Source organism: Microcebus murinus, chromosome 10, assembly GCF_040939455.1.
Source record: "Microcebus murinus isolate Inina chromosome 10, M.murinus_Inina_mat1.0, whole genome shotgun sequence".
NCBI classification, from domain to species: Eukaryota; Metazoa; Chordata; class Mammalia; order Primates; family Cheirogaleidae; genus Microcebus; species Microcebus murinus.
The window spans coordinates 921739-942675 of record NC_134113.1 but is presented as its reverse complement, the minus strand read 5'-3'; the positions used below and the strand labels follow the sequence as shown (position 1 = coordinate 942675).

The following is a 20937-nucleotide window of genomic DNA, read 5'->3' as shown; positions in this document are numbered from 1 at the left end:
CAGAAGTGTCTGCAGGGCCCGTGCAGCAGACCAGGTGTTGCGACACGTGGGATCCGCCCACAGGTACCCCTGCGAGCAGGAGGCAGGCGAGGAAGCTTCCCCTCCCCACCCTGAGCACCTCCGGGGAAGCCCCATCGGGCGCCAGGCTGGCAAGGCTCCCGGAAGCCCCAGAGCAGCACCTGGGGGGGTGCTGGGGCAGGGCGGAATTCAAGCCAGAAGCCAAGGGCGTGGTGACACCAGGACAACAGCTTCCAGACCCCAGGGACCCTCCCAGAACCAGTGGGGGGGGGAGCGCTGAGAACTCGCCTGCAGCCCCAGGCCCACCCCCCCAAGCCACTCTGACCCCAGCAGCCTGTCCCAGGACAGGACCCACCGGAAGTCGAAAACCAGCCACCGAGGCACGCACCAGGCAGCAGCAGCTCCAATCTGTGACCTCTCCCTCTGCTCAGAGCCGGTAGGTCGAGGCAGAGTCCCCCGCCACAGCACGCCCAGGGAACCGTGTCCTGCCCCAGCAGAGCTCAGCGGCAGCAGAGATGCTCGCCCCAGCGCCCGAGCGCCCGCGGCCCACAGGGCTCCACCGGTCCCTGCTCCCTTCCTTCCCCGGGGGGCCAGGGCCAGGTCAGCCAACCTGAGGCCGCACGCAAGGCCTCACAGCCTTTCCGGGTGGAGAGAGAAGGCGGCGGGAAGGGGACGGGGCACAGAAAGCGTCTGCTAAACACAGCACCAAACTACCAAAGGAAGACTTTATTTGCAGGTTTCTATGGAGATATTACAACAATGCAGACTTAAAAGAAAAACATTTAAAATTTTTTGCGTGACTATAACTTTAAAATAAAAATATGATCAGGTGAAGTAATAAATACCGCCATCCCGAGACAACTTCTAGGATGAGGGTGTGTGGCCGGTCAGGCGCCCCGTGCCCCAGGCCTTCTGGTGATGTAGGAATGAAATGGCCACACCGTCCAAATCTTGACTTTATTTTTAATATAAAAAATGCAAATTTGGAAACCCACCCTACTCTTCCCCCCTAACATAATGCTTTTACCTCTTAAAAATAAAAATAAAGTACTAATTCTATATACATCACATGTACCATACAAAAATGTATCCAAAGTTTCTATTGCTACCAAAGTGTTCTAAATTAAAACGAGTTACAGAAAGCCCCTCATTGTAAACAGAAGGTTACAAGTTACAAAATCAAAGTACGCACAGGCCAGGGCAGCACGCAGCGCAGCATGCCCGCTCCCACCCGCGCCCACCTGCAGGTGCCTGTATGAAAACGCATGTCGATAGACCTTTGCAAGTTTATTTCTCATTATAAAGCAAATGAATACACTTTCTACAATAAATAACCCGCTGGGGCGTGCCGTGGGTCTGGGCTGCGGGCCGCGGGCGGGAGGAGGCGCCGCCCCCCAGCACGGCGGGTGTTTTTGGTGACTCGCGAGTGACGCACACGGCGCAGGCTCACTCTCTGCTCCTTCCACAAAGTACCATCAAAATAATGTCATTTTCTTTCTTAAAATACACATTTGTCATTGTAAATTTACATCCCGTCTTATTAAATAAGTGGTACTCTGTGTAAAGAGTATGATTTACAAAATTATTAAACATTCAAAAGTCTTTTTAAAAAAAGCTACAAATCAAAGAAAGTGACACAGCAGCACCCCCCGCGTGGCTGCGCCCACACCGCGCGCCGGACACGCCACCCACCGCACAGTGCTGAGACGAGGTGGTCTCGCAGGAAACCGGGAAGTAAAACCGCCCCTCCCCCGGGAAAAAGAATTAAAGAACTACGCCTAAAAATCAGAATAAGTTAAGTGGTGAACAATATACAGGTATGTACAGCTATCCACACTATGGACAGGCCCAGGCCCAGGGCCGCCTGCAGCCGTGTCAGTCGATGTCGCTGAGGTCGCTGGCCGGCTCGCCGTGGACGCGGCTCAGGTGGTTCATGGCGCGGTCGAAGGCCACGCGCACAGCCTTGCGGATGCTGGAGTTCCTCCCCTCCATCATCTTCAGCTTGTCTATCGTCTCATCGATGCCCAGGGGGACCATTTTGGACTTGGGAAGCCACTGCCTTTTTAAAAGGAAAAAACGAGGAAGTGAGACTTGTTTGCACGTCAACATGAACACGCTCCGCCCTCCTGGAGGAGCCCTCGAAACAGCGGGGGGTGGGGGGCTCCTGCGGGGACAGACAGAGGTGGACGGTCCCTCCCCGCACCCCTCAGGGCTAGGGTACGGCACGAGACTGTCCATCCCTCCTCCTCCTCTGCCTCCAAAACACCTCCCAGCGCCTGCGTGTCCAAAGTCATCACCACACAGGCGCGCACGGACACGGGCACATGCGCACAGGCACGGACGCGCACGCACACAGGCACATACGCAACAGGCGCGCACGCACACAGGCACACGCGCACAGGCACGGACGCGCACGCACACAGGCACATACACAACAGGCGCGCACGCGCACAGGCACGGACGCGCATGCACACAGGCACATACGCAACAGGCGCGCACGCACACAGGCACATACGCAACAGGCGCGCACGCACACAGGCACACGCGCACAGGCATGGACGCGCACGCACACAGGCACATACGCAACAGGCGCGCACGCACACAGGCACACGCGCACAGGCATGGACGCGCACGCACACAGGCACATACGCAACAGGCGCGCACGCACACAGGCACACGCGCACAGGCACGGACGCGCACGCACACAGGCACGCACGCACACAGGAACGCATGCCACAGAGGGCCAGGGACGGTGCTGGGGGCCCTACGACAGGCCCTCTGCAGACATGGCCGGCGTGAGCCCCTCAGGGCCTGATGAGGAGCATTTGCCAAGTGGCCAGCGGTGTCGGGTGGGAAGAGACGGCAAGAGGCCGGTCCCCACACTGCCAGCCCTGCTCCAGGCACACCGAGGGCAGCCAGCTCCACAAGGAACCACAAGGCACCAGCCCCCCCCCCAGGCCCCACGTGCCTCAGGCAAACAGGGCGAGTCCTATGGGTGGCAGCTCTGGGGACCGTGGGTCCTGTGAGCAGCACAACCCAGGGCCCCATGGAGAGGCAGCATGGACTGTCACGCGTGCTCCACACTCAGAGAGGTCTGAACCGTGGCATATCGGGGTCCCACATGCTCTGGGCAAAAGCAGCCCGGGTGGAGGTCTGAGCAGGGCTGGGTGGAGAAGAGCCAGCCCCAGGTGACACCGGCCAGGCACTCCAGGCAGGCCCCCAGGACTGCTGTGCGCACCTGAGGTGAGCAGCGGGGAGAAGCAGCAGGACGAGGACCGGCAGGCAGCACGGCCGCCGGTCTCGCAGATGCCGTCGTGGAGGCTCTGCGGCAGGTTCCAGGGCACCGCGGCCCCAGCCTGCAGACTGCACACCGACCCCGGCCTCGACTCACCAACTTCTCTTGTTATCAAAAAACAGGACAAGGAACAGCTTCTCGTCGGACTTGGTCTGCATGTGCTCTCCAATCTTCAGTACGTCCAGGGGAGGAGCTGGGATGGTGACGCCATTGTGGTGCCCTGGCACTCGTGGCATCTTGGGGTCGATGATCTGTCCGTGAAGGACATGCTCGGGTCACACCTGCACGCTCACACCCAGAGCCACTCGCCAAGCACCCCCACCGCCCTCCACCCCTCCCAGCTGCACAGGCAGGCGCAGCCCGTGGGCGGGGCATCTGCAGACCCGAGGCACAGGGCCACCCTGGGGTCCCCAGCCAGGCGCCACTCACCAGGGCCGGGTAGGAGGGGTAGCCGCTGCACTTGGCCCACACCACCTTCAGGGGCTCCAGGACAGAGGCGGCCGCGTCGGTGGAAATCCACATGCTGTTCTGACCCACCTCTGCGGAAGGAAGGAGGGGGCGTCAGCGGAGGCCAGGTGCTCCTAAGGCCCCGCTCGGCAGCAGGACGGGGCTCTGGGCCTTCCTCCAACAGGATGACAGTCACATACCCACCACCGGAGGGCCTGGGAGCCAGGGAGCCGCCCTGCTGCCCCTCTCATGGGGGTCCAGGACCTGTGCACCCCCTCGGTCCCCCTGCAGCCCAAGGGGCCCCACTCGCCTCTCACTGACCTGCAGAACCTCACAACCCCCCCAGCGGGAAGGCCTCTGGCTCCAGGTCCCAACAGCGCCCACTCATGAAGCCCTCACTGCATAGACCTGGCTCCCAGCACGTTCCTAACTCACTACTGAGTACGAAACAGACACCCCAAATTCAAAACCGCAATCCTGGCTCCCCGCACAGAGATACCACCAGCTGTTCCCACCTGTGCCCGGGCTCTCAGCCCACCCCTCCCTCTGCGCCCGGCCACGGCACTCCTAGAAGCCACAGCTATCTGTGGGGCCCCCAAGCCCAGACTGGCTGCTGGTGACAGAAGGTCCCCCTGCCCCGCACAGCAGCCACAGGCTCCCTCCACGACACTCATCCATCAGTCTGTCCCTGCTGTGGCCCTTCAGCCTGGCCTCGCCCCCCACACCAGCCTCCCTGTTGCCCCACCCCCACCTTGGGGTTTCTGCTGAGGCCCCCCTCACGGCACAGATGCCTTCCACAGCGAGAGCCACACTGACCGGACCCCCAAAGTCCCCAGGGCTGACCAGTCCCAGGCAGGAACAGCCCAGCCAGCGCCAGACCCGTGTGTCCCCTTCCTACTTCCCCGGGGGTCTGAAATCAGGGACCCACCACCCTGCAGCTGCAAACGACAAGCGACCTAAACATTCCCGGGCAGCCCCCGTGGCACTGCTGTGCAGGGACCGCGCAGAGCTGAGCGTCACACGGCACAAACAGCCGCGGGCCGAGTCAGCACTGCTCCTAAGACTCCATCTGCAGCACCCAGACCAGCCAGGCCATGGCTGGGTGGACCTGAGCACCCACCCCCAAGACACACCACCAACCCTCCCCGTGGGGCAGGCCCGGAAAGGGGCACATGAAGAGCATGGCCTTCACTCTTCGCGTGGTGCGGGCTCAGCTCCGGGCACGGAGCCACCTGGACAGGACTCCACTGCGGGAGCCCAGCCCCCGCACGCTGCAAATGTGTGGCCGCAACAGGAGACGGAAGCCCGAGGGACTCACCAGCCGCGATGCGGGCCGCCTTGGCGTAGTTTCCGTTCTCGATGCAGGAGATCAGCTCACTCCGGTCCTCCAGCGTGTGCCGGCGCACGAGGGCAGGCTTGCCTCGGCCGCACTTGGGCGCGCTAAAACTTCGGGAGAAAAACCAAGCGGAGTCAACAGGCTTGACTCAGGAGCTCGGAAGCCCAGCCTGCCGATGGCCTCCCCTCACCCCAGGCTGCGTCCCACGGGGCCACACAGGTCCTACCTAACAACCCTAACAGCCCAGGGCCGGGCCAGGCCTGCTGTGCGGGGTCTGGGGGAAGAGCCTGCCTCCGCACGCAGCACACGGAGCCGACATGGGAGCTGCGCTCACCGCCGTTCTGCTAAAGGCAGGACTGTGAGAGGAGGACCCAGTGTCACTTTAACTGCAGACTCTAAAACCGTGTCTATAGGCCAGGCACGGTGGGATCCCAAAACGGCGGGAGGCTGAGGCGGGAGGATGGCCTGAGCCCAGGAGTTCAAGGCTGCAGTGAGCTGTGACTGCACCACTGCACCCCAGCCTGGGCCACAGAGCCAGACCCGTCTCCAGATAAATGTACAAGTAAGAGTTCATCTTCACAGCCAGATAGACAAACGTTCACCTTTCATGTAGTTTTCTTTCCGACCTCTGATTAAACTATAAGTCAGATTATGTAACATGGGGCACTGCCCCTAAAGGGCAACACGCACGCACACACACACACACGGGCACACACATGCTCGGGCACACCCCAGCCCAGCGCTGCTCACGAGGGCACTGAGAGGGGAGCGGCCCCCCGGCTGCGGCAGGGCGGTGCCCACCTAGGGTCGCAGAGCGGGCTGTTGCTGGAGGAGATGCTGGACTCGGAGGCGCAGCGACGTCGGGGCGCGGCTTTCCTCCCTGGGCCGCTGCCCGGCTCCTGCTCGCTCCGAGCGCCCCCAAAGCCGTTGGTGAGACCTGGAACACAGGCAGGCAGGCCCTGAGCTCGGCTGCGCCAGCACGACTCACCCCGCTTCACATGCGACTTCCTCCTTTAAACTTGGAGCGTCTGACAAGGAGCACCCCGTGTGCGTGGCAAGTCTGCGCTGGCTCTCCACGCCCACGCCCTCAGCACCCAGCAGAGTCCGTGCAAGACAGTGGACACGGGGTCGCGTGGCAAGTCTGCGCTGGCTCTCCACGCCCACCCTCAGCACCCAGCAGAGTCCGTGCAAGACAGTGGACACGGGGTCACTCGCTGAGTGAAACGAGGATAACCAACCACAGGAGGTTCGAGCCGCAGCTCACTGAGCACTGTCTGAAGGAGGTGCTCCTCCTAAAAAAGTACAGATCTTGCGTGGGGCCGCTGGAGGCAACGCAGGGCGCCCTGCACGGGGCGAGCCAACCAGACCTGTCGTGCGTGTGCGGTCAAGGCCAGCGTCCGCCCCAGCCAAGACCCCCTAGAACCCGGGCCAGAGTGGGTTCCAGCCACACAAAGACACATTCTCGCGAGCAGAGCTTAAGTTTAAAAAAACCCACACATAAAACCCTTGTTCCAAGGGCCAGGCGTTGACACAAAACTCGCACTGCAGGTGACCCTCGCGCCCCACCCCCCACAGCCAGAGCTCGCTGCGTTTCAAGTGCCCTAAACAGCTGAACAGGACACAATCACATCCTCTCCATGTTTGAAAAGCTTTTTTAATAGAAACGAATCATAGTATTTTCTCCTGAAAAAGCCTGACTGTGCGTCAGCAAACAGAAACACACCCGCCAAGGCCCCGCAAGGCCCCGCAGGCCCCCGCAGGAGTCAGAACGAGAGTGGGTGGGGGGTCTCCCCCAGGGGCCCACCCTGCGCCCTCTCGGAGTGACGGCTTTCCCGACTACCTGATCCTGAAAAATTCAATTTAAAAATCTATTTCCAAAGGAACACGTGTAAATCTGCAAATATAGTGTTTCCTTAGAATTCTTCCGCTGCCCGGCTGGAGCGCAGCGGCACCGCCAGGCACGGCCACAGCACGGCAGGCCGCAACGCCCAGCGCAGGTGGCACCCCCCGCCCCCGGCTGGGAGACATCTTTTTGAGAGAGCGGCTGGACTGCGCCGTGCACTTCCTCATCCTCGGTGAGCACGACTCGCTGTCAGATGACGGCGGTGAGCCGGCCTTGGCGGCAGCCCAGAACACAAACACAGGGATGAGCAAGTTTGCTGCTCCCAGCAGACCCAGGCCCCAGGCTTCCTTAAGTGAACCCACTGGACAGAACGCCCGTTTCTGTTGAGCTCAACACTTAACATGAACTTAACATGACCTTCAACAGAAGCTTAGTGTTTTTAATTTTAACTTAATTTCACATTTATAAGTAGTAACTGCAGGTATTCAGGGGTGTTATGATCATTTTCGGCATTTGGACACGAGTAAGAATCTACAGGACGGTATTTAAAAGCAGCCCCCAAAGCCCTCGCGGAGCTGACAGCGCAGGGTGAGCTGGCTTCCTGTCCACCCGAGACACTCCTGGCAGAGGAGACGACGGCGGTCAAGGGTCTGGCCCCCAAACTCAAGCCCGGAGGGTCTCGGGAGGGCGGACAGCACCGCCCCGGCCCTCAGGGCTGCCTGAGGAGCAGAGGCCCTGCAGCCTCCCAGTCGAGGAGTCAGAGGCCGCCCACCTTGCTGGTCGGACAGAGCCCAGGGCCCAGGACCCAGGTCTGAGAGAAGGGACTTCGAGCCAGTGCCATCTGCCATCACTGAGTGGGGCACGGGCCCGAGCGGGGACCTGCCACGTGTCTCGGGGGTCCTGAATGGGCAAGGCCACTGTCCCTGGCAGTGTCTAGCCGGCAAGCTTTGAGGCCACCACCACCCACGGGATGAAGCCCCAGGACATCATGGAGGGCGGCCAGCACCCTCCATGGACACCAGCACCCACAAGGACACCAAGCCACAGGCCAGGTTCAAGTGACAACCCAACGTTCGGCCAGACCACACCCCATGGCCAGGCCCCTGCGACAGCAGCGCCTACCCGCAACGCCCCAGGCCCAGAGCCTCTTCCCAGCCGAGCAGACAGGACGGGGCTGAGTCATCAGCTGGTCTGATGATTGTGCCACGTCCAGGGCCTGCGCTACGGCCAGCTGGGGAGAGAGGCCAGCACAGGCCTTTACAAACCTGCCTGGCGATGCCAGATGGGGGCCCGAGCATCTGAGCACAGCGATGCCCCAGCATGTGGCCCCAGCATGGCAAAGCCGCACCTGTGACACACCCAGCCCCAACCCACAGCAACAGGTCAGCCAGAGGGGCGACCTGAGGCCCAGTCCCTCCACTGACGCCTGCAGGGACAGGCCTGGAACGCAGGAAGAAGAGACTCGACCATCAAGTGCCCCTCTGAATTCTCCTGAGCGTTTAATTAGAAGACACACAACACCAAGGGTGACACGTCACATGTACATACACCAGAAAACGTAGCCGAGCACCCGGGAAGCGGCGGGCAGTGCAGACACATCCTGGACCCAGCCAAGGCCGCGCACACAGGAGACAGGCTGGCCTTTGCTTCAGGGACACCGTGTATCCAGGCCGGGCCCTGGACATGTCCCAAGAGGCTGCTGCCTGGGGACAACAGAGCCCCATGGAGTGGATTCTCCAAGCACTGAGGCCCGCACAGCCCACTGGTACCCACCCTCAGCACCCCTAGGAGCACCTGAAACGACACTTGGCCCAGAAGGTTCTGGAGTCCCACACCAGCCTCTGGGTGGCCCCAGCACGGGGAGCCCAAGCATGCGGTGCACAGAGACAGCCTCCCTGTCACGGAGCATCTGCAAACAGCAGGCGCTCACACAGGCCCCGCCCTTTAAATCACGCAGAGAGCGGGAAGGGGCGCTCAGCACCTATTCCAGCACAAGGAGTTTTCTTAAATGCTCAAAGTCAAGTCATGGACTATGAAACGAGAGAGCAGAGGCTCTCGGGAAAGAGCCGCCACCCCCCACCCAGACAGTCGGGGCCCTCGCCGCTGCCCCACCCCCGAGTGGCCTTTACGACCTCCTAGGAGGCAGAAGAGCAAAGGCGGAACCACATGTCCTCCTCTGCCCCACTGAGCAGCAGCCCAGCCCCCACCCCTCTGATGAGGCTGGCGGCCGAGGCTCCCCCGCCCGCTGGGCTTTGCACGACCCCAGGTAGGGGTCCACAGAGGACCTCCTGACCCGACAGTCTCCTGTGGCCGGGAACCCCCTTCTCAGAACAGCCCTCACCCACAGGGCCTGCAGGCGGGACCGCTGAACTGGGCGGGGCCCTCCCTGGCCCCGCCTACCAACCCACGCGGATGCCGAGACTCCTCCAGCTAGAAGCCCAGGCCCTGGGCAGCGGCGCCCCGAGCTGGCTCCCAACCTCCACGGCCAACGGCCGCCAGGATGCCCGAGGCCAGGGACAGGTGCTGGCTGAGCCACGTGGTGTGGAGAGACCCCTGCCCTGCTGCGGCGCCCACACCGCCACCCCGGGTTTCACAGGCTCACAGGACGCTCAAGACGTGTCCGCACGGTGGGAAGCGAGTGCACACAGCACGGAAGGTGGCGGGTGGCTCCGTTATCCTCTGTTATGTGGTTTCACTGCTGCCAAAAATACAGCATTCTGGTACGTGTTTCAACTTTTCAGTAAAAACATCATATATGAAATCCCCACACCACGCTGCTCTTTCTGAGACTGGCCCAAGGCCCAGGCCAGATGCCCACCCGCGCCCACGGCGCAGGGCGCCCATCCCGAGCAGGACTTCTCAGGAGGCCACGGCAGGCGTGCGGGGCGGCCGGCAAGACAGACGACAGCGCTGCTCAGCGACTGCGGGAGGGAACGGAAATCGAGGCAGAGGGAGACGGGAGATCAGGCAGGACACAAAGAAGAGGCCGCTCCTGCTACATCTTCAGCCAGTCAGTACCGTGCGTCCACCGTGACGAACCACAGGCCGCACAGGCCAGCTCTGTGCACGCTCGGGGAGGGACTCGGCGTGGTCCGATGGTGTCGGCTGCGCTATCATGGGCTACTGGGCCACAGCACCAGGCTCTCCTCTGCGTCTGCCGCTAACTACCCATGCACGGGAGGCTGAGGTGCCGACACATCCTGCCGGCTCATGGAGGCTCTGACCTACAGAGGGTGGGCCGGGCCCAGACCTCTCCCAGGGCTGTGCTTGTGGTGTTTAGAGGCTGGGCCGCTGGTAGCAATGAGATCCGTGGGAATTAAGAGAATGCAAAGCGCAGTGGCCTCTGCGTGCCGCGACGGCCGCTCGGCACAGCTCCAGCCCCGGCTGAGGAAGGGACAGTGAAGTGAGGAGGATCCAGACAGAACCACCTGGCACATTAGCAAAGTGGGAACCTGGAAAACATTGAAAAGGCGCTCAGTCTGGACGGAAGGGCAGAAGCAGCTCGGCCTCCTCCCGCTCGCTCCCGCCCAGCACACGCGCGAGAATCTCGCAGCGGAGTCTCAGGAGAGGAAGGACGGGTAAGTGCTGGCCTGGCGGTCACTGCTGGACATAAACGGGCAGTCACAGAAGAAGGAAGCTATGAGCCGGGGATGGCTCCGAGGTGACGTCCAGGAGAACTCAGAACGGGGGAGTCTCAGGGCAGGCAGATCTGCTCCCACGCTAAGACGGGATCTTGCGGTGCACTGGAGAACACCAGAGAACGCCCTAGAGTTCAGAGCGCATGGAGGAATGTTTGGGGAAAAGTCAGAAGCTTCCAAGTACTGCAAGTCCTCAGACTGAAGAACTGCAAGTTGGAGCAAGAGATCGCAGGCGTGCAGCGGGAGGGGGCAGGTGCAGACGGCACGGAGCTGGCAGCACAGACCACGCCCGGCCCGCCCGGCTGAGCAGACGCAGCGGCAGATGCCTTGTGCTCCTGAGGCTCTGATCCTAGGGCTAAGGCTCTCGCTGCCCAGGAGCGTGCTTAGGGGTTCACCATGCGGCCACTGAAATCTACTGCCACTCTGGAATAAGAAAGCAGAAATCTCCATTTCAGTCAGGGTCAAAGGGTACAAATACTCTTCAAGAAACGCACGATGGGGACCATGCTTATTAAAATACTGTGGCAAGACTGCTTTCAGACTCACGGTCGCCACTGAAAACCTGCGGAATACTCCACTCAGGAGTGGAAAAGTGGAACAGAGGGGACACGTCACTCCCTGCAAGGGACATCTGACCAGCAAGTCCGAGAGGCTCCAAACGCCAGGAAAACCACGCCGAGAGCTGGAAGCCCACAAGTGGCAAAGGCTCCAGTGGGGCCACCTGGGGAAAGCCACCCAATGAGCCCCCAGAGAGCAGGGAGGGAGGCTACTGCCTCTGACACCAACTGCTCGGTGGGGCCTTGACACAGCACCTGCACAGTGTGGCCAACAGACGCGAAACCCAGAGGAAATTGGTGGTGGGCCCAAGCTCCATGTTGTGTGTGACATGGACACCTAAGACCAAGAGATCCTGCCCGCCGGGGCCTGGCTCCGGCACCATGACCCGCACAGAACCATCTCTGGGCACCCAGAGCACAGCCTGCTGACTCTATTCACCCCCACTGGGGCTTTTCAGTGAGCTTTAAAAACCAGCTGAAAGAGTCTTCGCCACATTTGGCTGAGAAAGGCGAAAGTATAGTTTTGTTTTCTTTCTTCGCTCTGTCGCCTGGGCTGGAGTGCAGTGGTATCATCACAGCTCACTGTAGCCCTGAACTCCTGGGCTCAAGAGATCCTCCCACCTCAGCCTTCCAAGTAGCTGAGACCACAGGCTCACACCACCACACACAGCTAGTTTTTCTATTTTGTAGAGAAGGTGTCTTGCTACGTTGCCCAGGCTGGTCTCAAACTCCTGGACTCAAGCAATCCTCCTGCCTCAACCTCCCAAAGTGCCAGGATTACAGGTGTGAGCCACCACGCCCCGACAAAGTATAGTTAGGAGAAATTACCAAGTACTGAGACAAGTCAGTCTAATCTATCCTTATCTGTATCCTATGAAACACTTAAATTGTCTCCTATTACTTGGAAACTAAAAAAAGGTTTTATCAAATTATTTTTAAATGCCAATTTAATATGAATGCATCAAAATAAACTTTCATGGGTAAAAAATTTCTGTACAATTAATTTATGTGCAAAATTTTCATACAAATTAAAATGAAATGTATGAGAAATGACTTTAGCAACAAAAGGCGCACTCTGCTGGCCGTGGCAGGAAACGTGCGGCCTCTGAGGACCGACGCCGGGGTCTGGCCCCCGGGGTCGGGGACGCCGCAGGCAGATCCGGGCAGAGCCGGCGGGGCTCCCGCGGCCTCACTGCCCACTCACTGCTGCAGGAGACAGCGCGGCCCCCAGCCTCACTCTCATGGCCGAACCGTGCGAGGCATCACCACACCCTGGCGCAGCCAGAAGAGAAAGCACTTCCCCTTATCCAGGTCTGACAGACACACACGCAGGACTCCGGCTCTGACTCAGGACACGGAACAAAAGGACAAGCACGCCACAGACGGGGCCCAGACAGGAGATGCTGGAGGCGGGACCTGGTACCGCCCAGGGGCCGCCACGACCGCAGGAGCGGCTCTTCCTCTGTGGCTCCCCGAGGGGTCAGGGAGGGAGGCTGCCAGAGCACAGGCCGAGCCCTTCCAGCCCAGCGGTCCCTGAAAACACTGTCCACGCTGCTGACGCAACAAATACACAGGGATGTCTTGGTAAATTACGTAAACAGACTGAAGTTATGGAAGCTAAGAACCACGTTCCAGTGCTATTTCAGTAGATGATAATTCACCATATGCACACTTAACAGAGCTACAGAAAAGTGAGGAAATATTAAAACACGTAAATCAACTGCAAAGTGCCGCATTTAGTCTAAGGACAGACCCCCTCAGAGGTCCGGGACGAGCTGTCCTCAGGAAGGAAGGTCCGGGTTCAACTCCAGGGTCCAGCGGGTGCCAGACACCGCCGCCCACGGCCACCGGGTTACCCAGATGTGCCAGAGTCAAGACGGCCAGCTGCAGACCACACCGGAGTCGCACCTGGTGCTGAGAACACTCAGGGAAAGGAAGGACGGGCAGCAGCGGAGAGCAGCCCTGACCACGGCTCTCAGCCCACCAAGAGGCCATGAAGCCACTTGTGGCCGATGCCCCTCCAACCCCCGAGAGGGCACCAGCCTCAGACCTACAATTCGGGGCTTTTCAAAGAAAAAACGGCACCGTCTTCTTCTCTGGAAATTGAGAGGATGCTGTAAAACCAGAGCTCAGCCTCGCACGCTCCACGCCCAGCTCCCTGGAGGTCGGAACGCGTCTCGGCACAGGCGCGAGGTGCTCTCGGCCAGCCACCCGTGACATTTACCTGTGTCCAGGCGCTTTCCCGGGGACTCCTCCTCCACCTCGGAGTCTCCACATGTGCTCCGCGACCTTTTCCTTGGCTGCAGAAGAGTCTCCAACCTCGGAAGGACTACAGACAAAAAGGTTTTGGTCCCTAGCTGAGGAGAAGTTGGCTGGGTTTCAGTGTTCGTGGCAGACTTTGGGGGGCTTACACTTTTCGGTTTGCAGAAGAGAACAGAAGTGCGTCTGTTTACATCGCTTGATGGCTCCGCCACCGCGGAGGCCGCCGCCGGCACATCGCCACTACTGGCGCGGGTGGGCTCTGGAGGGTGTCCGCTTACCAGTGCGCTCTGAGTGCAAGTGCTATGTGATTCATTATCAAATGTGACTCTTTTGAATAGTTTACTCTGCTCTGGGTTGAGTTCTACTGGTTTGAGGGTTGGTGGTTCTGAATTAGTCTCCGAGTTTGAAGGAAGAGGTAATGCATCTGATGGTTCAAGTTTAGGGGGAGATTTATCTCCTGAAAAAATTATAAATAAAGTGATTTTTGAAAACTGAAGATTATAAAATCTATTATAAAACTTACTATAAATGTGAAGTCCACCAAAATACTAATTCAATTAAGGACACAAAGCATCACAAATAACTGTCTGCTAAGCAGGGAGTGGCCCCGCGGGGCTCGGGCCACACTGTGTGCGCCTCCCTAGCGCCAAAGGCTGTGGGCCTGGCACCCTGGGCGCAGGGGCCCGGTGCAGTCACTGTCTGCGACAACTGTGAAAGATCACTTCACATATGCCAATATTAAATACATCGTTCAAGTTCATGACAGTCTCTACAATCAGCAATTCACTTACCTTGAGGAAGAAAAGGTATTTCACATAACTAAGGGCCTTACACTGGCATTCCAGAGCTCTACCCGGGACCACAGGTCACCGAACAAAAGGAGACACATTAACCTGAGCTCTGGTCGGGTTTGCTAAGTCAATGCCAAAAACCGTGAGTGGTGAGCAGTTGTGAATGATTCTCAAGAAAAGCAGTAAAAAAATTCCCACTCATCTCAGAACACACGGACTTCTGTGCCATATCTCCGAACACTTTAACAGTAGCTTTTTCTTTTAAGTCTCTCTTCAAAAATAAAAATAGCCTTTGGAAGAAGACTATTTTAGTCTCTTTAAAACAGCTTTTGTAAAATTCCCAGCATAGAAATGAGAGGTCGGAGAGCAGCGCTCGGGGGCAGCAGGCGTGGCCAGGCGGCCACAGAGAGAGGTTCTGCCACACTGGGCTGAGCCACTGACGTCTCTTTCCAGGCAGGACTGATTTTAGCTACAGGAAGTGTAACGTAAAACCAAGAGTAACAATTTAAATAATCCTAAGTAATATATGTTATCAGTGGTTTAGTTTTTATTAAGCCTGCAAACTTTCCAAAAACCGTTTGAAATACATATGGTTAATATTTCAATCCAAAAAGTCATTCTGAAAATGAAGCACTACACCACTTACAGGCTTCGCTGACGACTCTGAGCCACTGGACTAACTCAGACAAAAGTTTAAGAATGACACCAAAAAGCCCTCCCTGAGGCGGGGCGAGCGAACCCCGGTGCGGGGTGGCCGACTCTGCCCTGGCGCAGCCCGGCGGGCTCTGGGCTGCAGGGCGCCTGTGTCCGCCTGCCACTCGAAGCTGTCACAGCCCTCACAGGGACTTGAATGCCAATGGGGAAAGTGTCACCTCAACAAAAAGCCTTTTGTTTAAAAATGCCTTTTATTAAAAAGTCTGAGAGAGGAAACAAGCTTATCTAGCACCTAAAACTGACAGCACAGAGGCAGAACCGCCCACCTGGAGAGCACGACACCTGTGCGGGGACACTGAACTAGTCAGCGCCCCCCACCCCGCTCAGATCCCCTAGCGGGCCTAGGACAGATTTTCAGAACACACGGGACACTGACCGGGTGGAAACTAAGCTGTCGATACCGGCTACGTCCCTGTCACCTGAGTGTCTGCATTTCCCTCCAGTCTCCAGGGCTAGCAGGTGTCTGGGAACACAGGCCGGAGCCACAGGGACTCGCCCTCACTCACTTCCTGCCTCCTCTTCCTCGCCCTGACCTCACGCTGAGCTGCTCGCTGTGATCCCGGTGGCCTGTGGGGCGAGGCTGGCGCCAGCCTCGGTCTGACCCTCGGCAGCACCGGGCAATGGAAGATGGAACCTCAGGGAGCCTCCTCCCAGCCATGCACTGGGCACCCCAAAGGCCCTCCCCAAGCCACCTCCCGCCCACCTCTCCAAAGCTAGGGAACCTCAGACCCGCCTACTGGTCCTGCCGGGCGGCAGCCATGCACACAAGCCTCCTCCACCAGGGCCCACACCCCTCCTGCCGGCTAACACGCCTCACGCCGGACCCTCCACCGTCTCTGCGCCACGGGGACGGCCTGATCTTATCGCCCAACAGGAGCGCACAGCACTGCCTCGGCCGAGCGCACTCCTTGCCAGCCTGTCTGCCTGTCCCATGCTCAGCCCTGTCCCCGCCCTTCCCTGGCCCGTGGGCTCCACACCCATTCCCACCCTGCGCCGGGCCCCATGCATCCTGTCCCCAGCTGTCCCCCCGCAGTCAGCTCCACATGGAGACCAGGCTGCTGGCCCCAGCACGAGGCTCACAGGACGTGCTCCGAGGGCTGACCGAAGCACCCAGGAGGGCAGCGGTCCAAGGCAGAGGCCACTCGTCCAGGTGCAAACCCACCCCCAGCAGCCTGGGCCCACAAGCAGGCCGCCGAACCTCCCTGCGCCTCACTCTCCTCACCACGAAATGAGAAAACACAGCGGCTGTGTCCTGCAGCCCGGCACCCCCTGACCTGCCCCAGCAGAGCCCAGCTGCCCAGTCCTGTCACCTGAGCGGAATGGTTTTGGATGTTAACGTGCAGGTATGAGAATTCCTTTAAGTCTCTCTTAAAGGAATTCCTTTAAGCCTCTCTTAAAGCTTCTTTTAAGAAGCTCCCTACCTGCTAGCCATGCCATGTTTTATTAACTGCATATGAGAGATGCTCAGTTAACTTCCAGAACAATCTGCGTCACAATCAAATATAAGAGAGTCTCACGAATTGCAAACATAAAAGTCAGTATCCTAGAATTCCACTCATTGGTACTTATCACAACTACAAACAGCAAAAAGGTTAGCCACGAAACGGTCTCACACACAGGATGCCTAATCTAAACCAGCCACTCTACAAAAACCGGAAGGCCCGGGTCAGCGTGCGGGACAACTCCACAGCATTTTCCACACCTGGCCGCCCGCCACCACACCAACCAAACGCTTCCTCAGCAAAGCCACCAAACGCTTCGGAAAGCCACAGCGCAGCATACAGGGACACCTTCAGCACAGGACTAGCAACCTCACCGCCCTACCGCCATCCTTCCTGGCAATTCTGAAGGGCTAATGCCACAGACACGGAACATTTTAAGAGCAAAAACTAAAAGTCCTTTCATACACATGACGGTGTGTGTGCACGGCAGGGAGGCTCTGCCGCGCACACAGCTGTGCCCCACGGAGCTGCTCTCGCCTACAGCGGACTCCGGAGCCTTCGGCAGGGGGGGCCGTCACTGCGACTCCACTCGTAGGACCCGCGCACCAGCACGAGGAGCAGACTCTCCTCCCAGACACCTGCCTTCGCGGCTGTGGCCCCATCAGCCACCTGGAGCCAAAGCCGAGCACAGGGCGGACCAAGAGCTCAGCAAACGCACTCCGGCAACTCGTGCCAACAGCTCCCTTCAGCTCGGCCCTCACCCGAACGCGCTCAGTCTCCAGGCGTCAGCAGGGCAGGGCCGGCTGGCACGAGGAGCCCGCAGCTCAGCAGACCGAGTCACGGCCACAGCACAGCCTTAGGGGCCCGAGGACAGAGGGGGCCACTGCCACCTGGCAGCCCAGAGGACGTCTCCTTCCTTCAGAAACCAGGGCCTGGGGCCAGGCTCCCACAGCTATCCTTGTTCATGCTGCTGCAAACACAACAACATAGATGCTACATGAGCATCGTTAAATTGCAATTTAAGTGAGACTCTGTATTGGATATTAAAGAATCATGACTTTTTTAGGTGTGATGATATTGTAGTTATACTTAAGAAAAAGAGGGGCTGTCTCACTTAGGAGAACGTGCTGAAAAATTTTTTACATGTCTGATTCTTGGTTTTTATCCCATAATAAGCACCTCGAGTTGACATTTCTGTACAACTCACCCACGTGTCTGTGGCTGTCCCTGCCCTTCTCCAAGGGACCCTGCCGCCCTCACCCTCGGAAGGGCCTTCAGCCCGCTGGCCTTCTCTCCCCGCAGCTCGGGACACCCCTGCTCCTCAAGTCATCGTCAACACAGTGCTAAGCCAGCCCAGGCCTCCTTTGACCTCAGATCTCACTTTGTAGAAGCTTTCTCTAAAATGACCTCAGGGCTACCCCCGAGAGGCCCAGCTGCTCCTGCCCACGGGGCAGGTGTGAGGAACCCACTCACGCAGGGGCACGAGGCCCCGGTACCGTGAAGCCAGGGCCGGTGGAGGCGGCCGCTGAAACCACCGAAAGGTAATGGCTGCTCTGCAGCTACGAGGTCAGGGCGGGTCGGGGCAGCTTTCCGGAACCCGCTGTTTTGATGACAGTGACTGTGGACAAACCTCTTCTCCAGCCCCCTGTGCAGGACAAGCAGCACACCAGCGGAGTCTGCCTGACCGACGCCCACGGGTCCGAGGACCACGCTCGGCGGGTGGGAAGAGGACCCTGCCACGGGCCGGAGGAAAGCAAAGACCATGGGAACCAGGTGAGGACGCCACCTGGACCGGGGACAGCACCAGACCCCAGATAGGCCTGACTGCCAAAGGTTCCTGTAAGCAAACGCTCCTCAGAAAAAACCTCACGAGGACCCTAGAAAGGCAGAGGCGGGGTCATGCGCTGGTGACAAAGGCTCTTCAGAGAGCAGGAAGAAAGGGTGTTTCCACAGTGAAAAACAAAGCCTTACTCTCCAGCCCTACTATAATCTAGGTCACCCAAAAGAGAAGGCCTAGAGTCTGCGTCTTACGCTGAGGTGACCTAAACAAAAGACTCATAAAATTGGAACAAAAATGGGTATAAATGAGTGAAAAAAGGGTGCAAGAAGAATTCTTAGCTGTATACACAGGAGGTAGATTTCTAAGAGAAAGAAAACCCCACGGTTCTAGCTCTAGTTGCCTAATGCCACAACGGGACAAAAAGGAGAAGTCACAGGCGGAAACCGTGCTGAGTCAGAGGGACCAGAGGCTGTCACGCCCGACCCACGGCACTGGCCACCTGTGACGCCTCTGGGCAGGACACGGTGTGTTGAGGCAAGGTCCCAGGCAGACCTGCGCGCGTGGACACAGATTTCCACCAGAGGTGGAAGATTTTATAAAAAATCAAGTTAAAGAGCAACTGCATGTGTGTCCTGTTTTAACGCTGCTCTTGGCCGTGCGAGGCAAGTCGGGAAGGTGACAAACCGCCTGCTGGCTGTGGCAGGGGTCTGGGGCTCCAGAGGCAAAAAAAAAACCGGGCATCACTCTGCCGACTTCTCCATGCTCAATTCGGTTCCCAATTTTCACCTCAAGTTCCCTTTTATAAACACGAGCTGCCACCTGTGCCCTCCAGCCCAGCCGACACACGGGCAAACTGCTCAGGGAACCAGCTCGCCACCCGGGGCTCACGTCTGCGCTGCCCCACTGCTTTCCCGGGGAGAGATGGTTTCTTCTCCTGTTTGTTTCCTGTCTCTACCACCATGCTGCTGCCCAGCTCCATTCCCAGTCTTCAGTTACTGTCACAACAAGCCACCCCCCAGGGACAGCTGTCCAGAGCTGAGGCCCCAGCAGAGCCCCCCACCCTCCACAGGCCAGGGAAGAGCAGTTACATGAGAGTAAACAGCCCTTCACAAAGCTGCCTCAGGTAACTAGTGCACAGCTAAATGGCTCTCCTTCGATTTACAAAGTACAACAAGAATACTTCTTACTCTCATCTGCACTTTAACTCTTTAACACAGTGTCAGACCCAAGTCATTCTTTTCAAACAGTTTTCCAGGCCCAAGTTGAAAGAAAAAATTTTATTCTGTGCCCCAAACTTTATAAACTATTTAACTGAGAAACCCCAGCACAGGCACCCCCACTGTGCTGCCTGTTCCTGGGGGACTATCAAGCCGTGGGACTCTGTGAACTTCACACAGCTAGCAATGGGCTCGGGTGGCACACGGGGACCAGCCCAGGGACACCCACGTCTGCGCCTCAGCCCTGGCCGGCAGGGAGGCGGCGGCCTCGCGCAGCAGCGGCTTACCTTCCTCGCCCGCGTCCAGCCCCAGCGGAGCACCGTCCTCTTCAAAGCTTCCAGTACCTGACCCCGCCGGGGGCTGGCTGTGCTGCTGGCTCAGCTTGTTTCGAAGAAGAGCAATTTCCTTTTTGAGCAGCTTTGCCCGCTTGCTCCGCGAGCCACTGGACTTCATGGCGCAGGTGAGGTCGAGCATGTCCAGCAGCTCTCTCAGCTGCTCCTCCAGGCCCATGTGGGCTCTGTTGGCCGGGTCCAGCAACCTGTCCACTGAACCAAAGGACAGGAGCATCAGTCGTCAAATCCCCGCTGCACCTGAGAACACCTCACTAGCCCCGCCTCTGGATCACCCTTGGCCCGAGGCCCCAGGGCAGCCCCTCAGGAGACACAGGCCCTCCCCCTCGCTCTGACCCACGACGGGGCCACTGCTACAGGGAGACGTCAGGATGCACCTGATGGAGAGTTCTAGGCCAGCGAGGGGCACGTGCAGACAGTGTCACTGCAGCAGGGGCAGCGTCCAGGTGACACCTGCAACCTGTCCTGAAACATGACTCAACCGAGTCCTCCTGTGAACACATCCTGACTGTTCAAGTGAGGGTGCAACACAAAGACCACCAGACAGATGTGCTCCACCAACCCGGCACAGCTCGAGATGGACCTGCGCTGATTCTGCAAACACGTGGAGATTTGCAAACATGTTAACTTGGGCTGTCTGCACATCACAAATGCCGTCTTAGCTGAAGTCTTCAGATGCAGATCATTGTGTGGCTTTATTAAAACTGGGCTGCAAAATTCACAGATCATTCTGAATTTCAGGCATATTTACTACAAAGTCCCTAGCAATTTCAGTAAAACACTAAAATTTGTAAAGCACAAATAGCCTTAAATTAGTAGAGAAGATGGCCAAGAAAAGAGGCTACTCTTTTTTTTTTTTTTTTTTTGAGACAGAGTCTCACTCTGTTGCCCAGGCTAGAGTGAGTGCCGTGGCGTCAGCCTCGCTCACAGCAACCTCAAACTCCTGGGCTCAAGCAATCCTTCTGCCTCAGCCTCCCGAGTAGCTGGGACTACAGGCATGCACCACCATGCCTGGCAAATTTTTTCTATATATTTTTAGTTAGCCAATTATTTTCTATTTTTAATAGAGACAGGGTCTCGCACTTGCTCAGGCTGGTTTTGAACTCCTGACCTTGAGCGATCCACCGGCCTCGGCCTCCCAGAGTGCTAGGATTACAGGCGTGAGCCACCACACCCGGCCGAGGCTACTCTTTAGAGCTACCTAAAGACAAAACCAGAGCAAGAGAAAAGCAGGAGAGAAAAGAAAG

General features: G+C 58.3%; 1 protein-coding gene across 8 annotated transcripts in view; it reads right to left on the bottom strand.

Moving 5' to 3' along the window:
• Positions 1-729: 729 nt before the first annotated feature.
• Positions 730-20937, bottom strand: part of BRD1 (bromodomain containing 1) — a 54910-nt gene continuing 34702 nt past the window's right edge. For 2 of the 8 annotated variants that reach the window (XM_076006903.1, XM_012789588.3), the window contains 7 exons: positions 19628-19885; positions 13359-13853; positions 5898-6033; positions 5079-5206; positions 3743-3852; positions 3410-3564; positions 730-2077 (listed from right to left, as the gene is read on the bottom strand). In XM_076006903.1, coding sequence (XP_075863018.1) covers positions 1894-2077; positions 3410-3564; positions 3743-3852; positions 5079-5206; positions 5898-6033; positions 13359-13853; positions 19628-19885 — 1466 coding nt within the window. In that variant the 3' untranslated portion in view covers positions 730-1893. Of the gene's footprint in view, positions 2078-3409; positions 3565-3742; positions 3853-5078; positions 5207-5897; positions 6034-9151; positions 11001-13358; positions 13854-19627; positions 19886-20937 lie in introns of those variants that run through there. The other 6 variants (XM_076006904.1, XM_012789592.3, XR_012921353.1 and 3 more) reach the window with 5 other exon arrangements.